We start from the raw sequence: 10,244 nt of genomic DNA on the forward strand, positions 1-10,244 counted from the left end.
AAGTACCATGGTAAACATTAAAGGGAGCTTGTCACAAGTTGTCACTGAGCGAATATACGACTATAAAACCAACTTTACCTCAATTTTGCATAAAAGGTTTTATTTGCTAAAATTAGTTAATGACATTTGTTAGCATGAAATAACAATGAAAAATATGCTAACAGCATTTATTTATCACTATTTACTAAATTATTAAATGTAAGACCTTCATTTGTTAACATTAGTCAATGCACTGTGAAATAGCATGAACATTTTCATGTATATTATTAATGCCAAATATTAATAAAAATATTGTTCGGAAAAAACGAATGAAATTTATGTTATAGATTTAGCTGATTTATCTTAATCTTTAATTATTTTACTAAAATATACTGGGTCATGGAGTCTACAAATTTATACATTCTTTTTTAAGACCTCTAAATTAGCTAAATCCTTAAACAACAACAAAAACGTACTTACATATGTATATAAAATACAGTTTAGTTGGTATTGTTGTAAAAATACCCTGTCATGAACATCTTTTTTGCTGTGAATTCTCCTAATTTTGAATTAATTCTCAAGTATATATAGAAGAACTTTTTATTTATTTTTCGAGATGAACACAAGCTAGACACGAGTTACTATTACATTTCCTATTAATAATGTTAATGTTATTTTGTTTTTGTTTGTAACTACATGTGATCATAAAACTAAGCTTTTAAATCTTACTATGATGGAATGGTTACCTTTTGCATAAAAGGTTTTATTTGCTAAAATGAGTTAATAACATTAGTTAGCATGAACTAACAATGAAAAATATGCTGACAGCATTTATTTATCACTATTTACTAAATTACTGAATGCAAGAGCTGGATTTGTTAACATTAGACAATGCACTGTAAAAATACCACAAGCATTTTCATGTTCAATAATAATGGCAAATATGAATATTAATATTGTTCATAAAAAACAAATGAAAGTTATGTTATCGATTTAGCTTATCTTAATCTTTAATTATTACACTAAAATATACTGGGTCACGACAGCTGACATTTACCAGCATTTTATGTAAGAATTCTGTTAGATTGCTTTCGAAATCTCATTATTTACTTCACAAATGTTCAGAATTTCATCTTACTTTTCAAACATATAAATAACATCATCAAAATGCCTAAATGAGGAAAAATAATGGTGTTTTTTCCCGTCTTGAGCGTCAACACATTATCTATCACTTATTGATTATTAATCAAACCCTAGATGTATCAAATATGATACAAACACCTATTAGTTGTTTAGATTGTGTTTTAAATTAGTTAAATGGTTAAATAAACTCATTTAATTTATCATATGTAAGTCTTATTTTACAAATAATAGCTGTGTATTAATTACATTTCCTATTTCAAGCTTTTGAGATTAAAATTAGACTCTTCCCCTTTAATGTGGGTTGGTCTTCATAAACAAGGAAGAGCCGTTCTTGTTCTGTCTTGGTAGAAAAACAAAGTGTATGACACTGCAGTAAATTAAAACATACATTAATAACATACAATAATATACACATAGAAACCGTTTAATATCCCAATCTTCACATTCTTACTTGTGTCCTTTTAACAGATAATAATAAGACTGCAAACCTTATGAGATGTCTTGTTTTATTCCTTGGCATTAGATTAGAAAGTTACCACGTTATATCATATCTAGTGATGAGTCTTACTCATTTTCACCAGCAGCTTCAGCCTTACAAATCGCTTGCACTAATTGGACAGCCAGTGTAGACTTTATTGAATATAAAATTATATTGGTACAGACTATTCAGTCGTCCTCTTGATCTTCAGCATTTTCATCTTCAAACTCCTAAAAAAAAGATACATTATTACAGTGTACAGCAAAACTATCCGAGAAGAACATTTAAATAGACAGATCACCAAATAAGAGAAGTAAAAATTCTGTCATTATTTACTCACCCTTCACTTGTTCCAAACCTGTTTGACTTTCTTTGTTCTGTTAAACAAAAAGAAGATATTTTGAAGAAAGCTGAAAACCCCGAAACAATTGACTTCCATAGTATGGATGTTGATGGTTACAGATTTTTAGCGTTCTTCAAAATATCTCCTTTTGTGTTCAACAGAATAAAGAAAGTCATTCGGTTTTGAGCCATGAGGAAGAGTAAATACTGAGTTAAATTCCATTTTTGGTCCCTTTAAATAAGATAAATTGAATCCACACCTTTTTTTGGGCCTCAATTTTTTCTTCAGGTGTGATGGGATCTTTGTCCACTCGCTCCAGCTGGGGAAGTTGTGAGATCACATAGAGCCTGTAATCGTCAGTCTTCGCAATAGGGTTGTCCAAAAGCACAAGTGCCTTTAGCGTTTGCCCCACACTTGCTAGAGTCTGCAAAGCCCTCATAGAAGATATAAGGTTCCCCCTTAAAGATGAAAACCGAGAGTTATCAGATATAAATAGTTTATAATAGTGAGAGACATTTGCTTCTTCAATTTTAGCCTTCTGTTACCTGACATTAAGATACTCGAGGCATTTCATATTGGCAGTAAGTCCATCCAGTGTTTCTAACTGGTTATGTCTGAGGTGAAGAGTGATGAGACGCTCAAGCTTCTCCAGACCCTCCAGTTTCTTTATGTTGTTCTGAGCCTAAATAGTTAGGTAAACATGGAAGATGATAGTTATTTGGAGATAATATCAATTGTGACCTTTAAACTATACATCAAACATCAACAAGAGCAGCTACCAGATACAAATGGCGTAAGTTGGGCAGGTAAATGCCATCTGTAGTTTCCAAACAATTTCCTCTGAGCTCCAGAGTCACCAGATTGGTCAGATTTGGATATTCCAGGCCCTGCATGGTCTGGATACCGTTACCTAAAACATATATAAACATGAATTTAAAGATATGATATTGTTTACTGCTGCAGATGAAAATTAAGGTTGTATGCTTAGTGTCTAGTGGAGATTACAGTGAAATATGATCAACGTCAAAGTGTAGTAGTACTTTATGTAGTGTGTTTTGAACTTATTTATGCTTTTGAAATGTTTTTGGGACTTTGAAAAGTCTAACTAAGTAACAGTTATTAATGTTTTAGCAGTTTGAAAGGATGTCTTGGTTGTTCATGTACAGTTGAAGTCAGAATTTTTAGGCCCCCTTTGATTTTTTTTTTTTCTTTCTTTTTTAAATATTTCCCAAATGCTGTTTAACAGAGCAAGGAAATTTTCACAGTATGTCTGATAATATTTTTTCTTCTGGAGAAAGTCTTATTTGTTTTATTTTGGCTAGAAAAAAGCAGTTTTTATCTTTTTTAAATCTATTTTAAGGTCAAAATTATTAGCCCCTTTATTCAATATTTTTTTCTGATAGTAATTACCCTAACCTGCCTAGTTATGTTGCAATAGAAATAATATTTAGAGAAAAATAAATCCATAAAAATGTTTCCGATTTATAAAAGTCTAAACTGTAAAGTGAAACAGTCAAAAAGTCAATGGTCCTATAATGCATCATTCATTTTCCTTTGACTCAGTCCCTTTATTCATCAGGATTCGCCACAGCCGAACCACCTTCTATAATATATGCAATATAAAAATAATAATAAATTTTTTTTTCTGGCAATTTTTTTAAAGGATTATGAGTGTTTCATGGGCCATGAAGCATTGCAAATTTGATCTGTACCAAAAATTGGACAAAAATACATTTACAAGACACAATCAAATAAACCCTAAATTACATTAAGATCGATTCGCTTAAGATCTCAATGTATCGTCAGGAGTCACGGGTAACAATTTAATTTTGCCTGTATATGTTTTTTTGACTCCAGTTCAGGGGCGTAGCAACCAGGGGGGATGGGGGGGGTGATTTAGACCGACCATTTAGAAACAGAAGATTAAAAATTATATGAACGTAAAATATTGAATCTCATTTAAATGTCCCCCCCCACTTTTAAGATGTAAGCTACGCCCCTGCTCCAGTTAACAGCCAGCAGCTGTTAACATGCAGTTTCTTAATCACACCACGACTTCAGCTAAAAATCTTCTTTAAAAAACAACAGAGAAAAAACACAACATTAGGGTAAATTATAGTTATTAAAAAAATACAGTGTTGTATTTTGAGAGCATAACCAGATTCAGATATGTTATTTGCATAACTTCACGGAAGTGGATGTTCCCACCTTCTCTGATAGGAGGAAATTTCTGTACTGCATCATAGGTAATGTAGTTTTCACCATAAATTCAGTTGTTAAATGTAATTATTTAAAAAAAAAAGTTGAAAAAGTTTGACAAAAGCATACCATCGATTAACAGCTTCAAAATCATAGCAAGTCTTAAATTAAACTTTTACTATATTGTGAAAAGTAGCTGGCTTGAGTCCCAGATGGGTCAGTTGGCATTTTTGTGTGGAGTTTGCATGTTTTCCCTGTATTGGTGTGGGTTATCTCTGAGTGCTCTGGTTTCCCCCACAGTCCAAAAGCATGGATGAATTGGAAATGTAAAAAGTGAATTGGAAAGTGAATTGGATGAACTAAATTGGCTGTAGTGTATGAGTGCTTGTGTTTGAGAGTGTATGTGTGTTTCTCAGAACTGGGTTGCAGCTGGAAGGGGATCTGCAGCATAAAACATGTACTGAAATAGTTGGTGGTTCATTCCGCTGTGGCGATCCCTAATAAAAAAGGCACTAAGCCGATGGAAAATGAATGAAATTTCACAATAGAGAAAATGCATGCATGTCTTTTAATTGCAGAAGCTGCTTATTGCACTATATAGTTTAAAAAGCGTTCAATACAAGTATGATACTAATTAACGGAACTAACTAACCAGTAAGATTGAGGGTTTCCAGTGCTGGGCCTCCGAGACCCTTCACATCAAACAGGCGATTGCTGGCAATGCTGAGCCACTGCAGGAAAGTGAGCTGACCGAAAGGCTGTCCCTCAAAGCCATGAAGCTGGTTGCTGTCTCCCTTCACCCACAGAAGCTGGGTGAGGCCAGCCAATGGAGAGAAGTCTGACAAATGATTGGCGGACAGGTCCAAATAACGCAGATGGATGAAGGAGCTGAGCAAGGCCAGGTCTGTCAGACCCCTGGTTAAGACAGGTACAATAAGAACCGATATTTTTTAACTTTAGAGAGATACAGTACATTGTGTTGAGAAATATGAAAATAGCCATTTATTTTGATATTTGTACACATTGTTCTAACTAGAAGTAAAACATTGTCAACTAGCTCTCATTAGAGTATGAATATAACTTTGGTAGGATGTTAGGTTGGGGTTTGTAAAATAAGCTGATGTGTAGTTACAAAGCTACTAGTTAGTTTCTTTCTTCTGTTGAGCACAAAAGAAGATAATTTGAAGAAAGTTGAAAAAGCTGCAACAGGTTACAGGTTTCTAGTTTTCCTCAAAAAATCTTCTTTTGTGTTTCACGGAATAAAGAAACTCATAAATAAGGCTTTGGAACAACTTTGGCCAAGTACAGTGAATACTTCTTTGTTTTTGAATTAACTATACATTTATTACTCTAATGACTGTTGGTTGACAAATAGTTGAAAAGTTGCACTAACTAGAAGGTCTGAAGTGAACTACAAAGTGTTACCGAACAGACAAACTTACTTATTTTTAAGATCAAGTCTGACATAGGCATGAGACAGACCATTCCCTGTGCGACATAGCAAGGATAAACTTCTCGCTAAAATGTCCTGGGTTAGTGGACAGGACTCTAGCTGATTAAAGAGAGAGACAGACTTTAAAATAAACTCATGGTGAATCATTAAAATAAGACCAAATAAAACACAGTTTATACCTGATCTCCACCTGAATTATTTTTTTCGTCCCTTCCAAGATCCTCATTCTCTCCCTCTTCATCAGACTCTGCTTTCAATACCTCAGATACCTCATCTTCACCAGAGTCTGACATTATTCTTCTATCTTCACTACCTTGTCGATCAACTTTTCACGGCTTAAAATAAATGATTGGACATTTGGATCGATTGATTGATATCATTAGCACGCTGGCTAACTTCAGCTTGCTTGTTAGTAACTTTGTTAATATTAACAGACAGGATGCACTGAAAATAAATATTTTACTTTTAAACAATTTGTGATATATTCCTGTCGGGGAAAACTCAAAACAACGAATAAATTAATATACATATATTTATTAACTCATAACCTAGTCTTGAACATGTTTTCTGTCACTCACCTCGCGCTGAAGAGTGTTTATAGCCGTAACCATAGTAACACCACATGTTCCAGAGAGACTACCATTCCCTCATCATAGGATCTCGAGGGTGCAATTTCACATCGCGTGGCCACGACATATCACATTTTCACGAGTTAATATGATGTTCCCACGACATATCACATTTTTACGAGTTAATATGATGTTCCCATGACATATTATCACGTTTCCATAGATATATACACCAGATATCGCATACGGACCCTGAGCATGCGTCAATAGCGCCGCCATATTTGTACAGTGCTCCCAGGACAAGTGTCATTCAACCGCACTAGTCAAGACAGTGTTACTACAGGAAGATGCTGGACTTTAGCGCTGTCTACGAGTGTAGTAAAGAGCAAACAAAGACAACAAAGCACAAAGGGAGCACATTTCATAGGTAAGATTTAGTTTTTTACGTTTTTGTATGTTATGAACTTTTGTGCTAAACAGGTAGTTATTGATGATAATACAGTTACTGCATTCATCATAAGGCAAAGTAGCACCAACTCGCACTAAATACTCGGCTTATGCTAGTTTTGTTGAATAAAATCAGCAAACAAAGCAAAAGAAATATGATAACGAGATGCTGCGGTGCCGGAAACTTGTGTTATTGTTGACTAAGTGAAGGAGTCGTTCTTAACGGAGATTCATTCACAAACGAATCGCTCCCTCCGTCAGTAAGAGAAGTGAAAGCAGGAGAGGAGGTTTCAGGACACGGATTAGATCAGATTTAACAGGGAGGGTGGATAGTACATTTCCATACACACAAACACAAGCTTTTTGTCAGGAATGCCTGTTGCAATCACTTATCCATCAATGTAGAAAAGTGATGTAAAATTATAAGTTTCGTAATTTTAAAAAAATTGCATACTGACCTCCGCGAAACTCCCGATCGTTTATATATGTGTATTTCTTTGGTTCTGGATGGCCACAGTCCTCCACTGCAGCTTGGTCCCGCATTCATTTCAAATGAGCGCTGCCCTGTACTAAAATGGTGGCTCTATTGACGCATTCCTTGCAATAGACAACAACAGGGTAGACGACATCTAATGTATATATCTATGTCCACGAGTTGTTTTGTCGTGGCCATGACAAAAAAGTGAGCCGAACACATACCCTCCGGCAACTAAACAAACAAACAAAAAAAAAAAAAGAGTACCTCAGTGGTTTTTATCTTGAAACCGGGCTTGCTTTATTAAACTTTTATTGAATTTGTCCATCATTTGTCCATGAATTAACCATCGTTCATTACATTAAAAGTGTAATAGTTTACTTATTGTATTTAGTGTACTGATTACTAAATATATCTAATAGTTCAGCAGCAATAGCAAAACTATAATTTGTGGATAACATGTCTTTTTTGTTTGTTTGGGGTCATAATTTTTAATGAAACCATAGTTTTTATGTGTTAGCTATTTGTTATTCTGACTATTTTCTAAATTATTTGTGCATGTCTGGGTTTTTCACATTTCAGCACATTGAGTTTCTGTGGATAACCGTTTCTAGCTGTATTTGAGGTAATGGTTGCAATTTAAGTTTTAAGTGACATGAATGCATGAGTGTTTCCAGAGTAATTGGTGGTTCATTTTGCTGTGGCGACCCCTGATAAAGCAGGGAATGAGTCATAGGAAAGTGAGTGTGAAATAAAAAAAAAAACACAGACTATTAATATTGTTTACGGTGCTACAGAGCATCAACGCCATTGGAACGGTGAGCTCTTTAATGAAAGGGAAGAAAAAAATAATCCAAATATTAAAAAGTAATATTTGGTTCGCAAAATTTAAAGGCAGTGAGATGCTTATTGGGTTTATAAGGGTTATGTCAGTAAAGTTTGTTAACTTTAATACACATTTAATTGGCTGTAATTGCATTAAAGATGTTAACTTTGAACTTTAGGCTTTTGAGTTAAAAACTAAAGACTAAGGGAGGCATAAAAAGGAGAAACTAAAGATGTCTGAAGATGAAAAGCTTTATTTCAGTCAGAATCAGCATCTGCCTTGTCTTTGTCTTCATAACAAATTCAGCTGCTGTATCTCACACCCAGCACCTTGCAGTGATCCTCGGCAGCACTCATGGTTAGGTCACCCTCACCAATCCCACTGTCTTCTGGTGACCCTCAGAGGGTTTCTTTGTGTCTTTGGCGACCTTCACTGATCCGCAGTGTCTTTGGTGACCCTTACCAACCTGCAATGCCTTTAGTGACCCAGACCAACCCCCAGTATCTGTGGTGACCCTCACCAACTCTCAGTGTCTGTGGTGATCCTCACCAAACCTTTGTGTCTGTGGTGATCCTCACCAAACCTGTCTGTTCTTGGTCACCCTCACCAACCCTGTCTGTTCTTGGTCACCCTCACCAACCCTGTCTGTTCTTGGTCACCCTCACCAACCCTGTCTGTTCTTGGTCACCCTCACCAACCCTGTCTGTTCTTGGTCACCCTCACCAACCCTGTCTGTTCTTGGTCACCCTCACCAACCCTGTCTGTTCTTGGTCACCCTCACCAACCCTGTCTGTTCTTAGTCACCCTCACCAACCCTGTCTGTTCTTGGTCACCCTCACCAACCCTCAGTGTCTGCGGTGACCCTCACCAACCCTCTGTGTCTTTGGTGAACCTCGCCAACCCTGTCTGTTCTTGGTCACCCTAACAAACCCTCTGGGCCTTTGGTGACCCTCACCCTCCCTCTGTGTCTGTGGTGCCCCTTACCAACCCGCAGTGTCTTTGGTGACCCTCACCAACCCTGACTGTTCTCGGCCACCCTCACCTACCCTCAGTGTCTGTGGTGACCCTCACCAACCCTCTGTGTCTTTGGTGACTCATCAGCCGGCCGTGTCTTTGGTTACCCCCTTAACCTGCAGTGTCTTTGGTGACCCTCACCAACCCTCTGTGTCTTTGGTGACTCATCAGCCGGCCATGTCTTTGGTTACCCTCACCAACCTGCAATGTCTTTGGTGAACCTCACTACCCCTCTGTGTCTTTGGTGAACCTCACCAACCCTCTGTGTCTTTGGTGACCCTCACCAACCCACAGTCTCTTCTGGTGACTCTCACTGGCTGCATTGACACCACTCTAAGCAGCCATATGGGACAGAAAGAATTATGAGTGCATGTTTCTCCATGAAGCCCTCAAAGTGTGTGAGGAATCCTCCAGATGGGACAAGGTCACACTAAACACCTTTCTCCATGTTTCCTCCTACACAAGAAAGAGGGTTAAGAGTGTACATACAGCTGTCGTAAGTGTGCATTATCAGTAACTATGAACACACACACCAGACACACACACACACACAAATTATTTCACAAATTCTTTAATTTTAATAATGCTACTTAATAATAAAAACAAGTATATTGATGAGTTTACTCAAACTTTTCGTGATGTGGCCAAGTATCGTGACCCACACTCGGAATTTGTGCTCTGCATTTAACCCTTGCAAGTAAAGTGCACACACACAGCAGTGAACAAACACAAACACACACACACACACACACTGAAGCGTGAAGACGCATCCGGAGCAGTGGGCAGCTATTTCTGCAGCGCATGGGAAAATGTGTGCATATCACATACTTACACCGTGAAACAAAACTTCTGCTATTTTTATTTATTTATTTTTTGCCGAGGGGTGTCCGGAGCAACGAGTCAACATCAGAAAAAGATTGTTATTGGCCGGGAATCGAAAACCCAGTCAGAGTGAGTCAAAATGAAACGCAAATCCAATGCCATGTAGATAAAAAGTCCAACCAAAGCGTCTGTAATCAATAGAAAAACTGCAAACCGCACAAAGCAACACAGAATTCCAATAAAGAACCTGCTCCACCTTACGTCATTAGTGCGTTCTTATTTAGAATCAGAGGACTAGATCTGAGGAAACATCTGACATGTACATGCATTAACTAAGCAGTTTACATAAACAATCTTTACTGAACAAAATATAAAAGAAACTAAAAATAATATTGAATATAATTTTAATTGCATAAATTATACAATTAGCCTTTTTATACTTTTAAATATATTTATTTCAATGAAATAATAGGCTATTAACACCATGACTTTATCC

At 36.6% G+C, this 10,244-nt stretch overlaps 1 protein-coding gene across 1 annotated transcript; it reads right to left on the minus strand.

Annotated features, from left to right (window-relative positions):
* Positions 1-1,626: 1,626 nt before the first annotated feature.
* Positions 1,627-6,045, minus strand: lrrc23 (leucine rich repeat containing 23). The gene is made up of 7 exons (XM_056449759.1): positions 5,775-6,045; positions 5,585-5,694; positions 4,795-5,057; positions 2,723-2,853; positions 2,489-2,625; positions 2,203-2,401; positions 1,627-1,830 (listed from the first exon to the last, which is right to left on the minus strand). Exons 1-7 carry the CDS (start codon positions 5,886-5,888, stop codon positions 1,789-1,791), a joined length of 996 nt encoding a protein of 331 aa, XP_056305734.1. The 5' UTR covers positions 5,889-6,045; the 3' UTR covers positions 1,627-1,788.
* Positions 6,046-10,244: the final 4,199 nt, after the last annotated feature.

Source organism: Danio aesculapii, chromosome 23 (assembly GCF_903798145.1).
Source record: "Danio aesculapii chromosome 23, fDanAes4.1, whole genome shotgun sequence".
Classification (NCBI taxonomy): domain Eukaryota; kingdom Metazoa; phylum Chordata; class Actinopteri; order Cypriniformes; family Danionidae; genus Danio; species Danio aesculapii.

Coding starts and splice junctions, on each gene's coding strand:
- lrrc23 (XM_056449759.1), bottom strand. CDS start 5,888: ATGTCAGACTCTGGTGAAGATGAGGTATCTGAGGTATTGAAAGCAGAG. Junction 5,058..5,584: donor AGACTTGATCTTAAAAATAA/GTAAGTTTGTCT, acceptor TGTCTTAACCAG/GGGTCTGACAGACCTGGCCT. Junction 2,854..4,794: donor GGAAACCCTCAATCTTACTG/GTTAGTTAGTTC, acceptor TATATGTTTTAG/GTAACGGTATCCAGACCATG.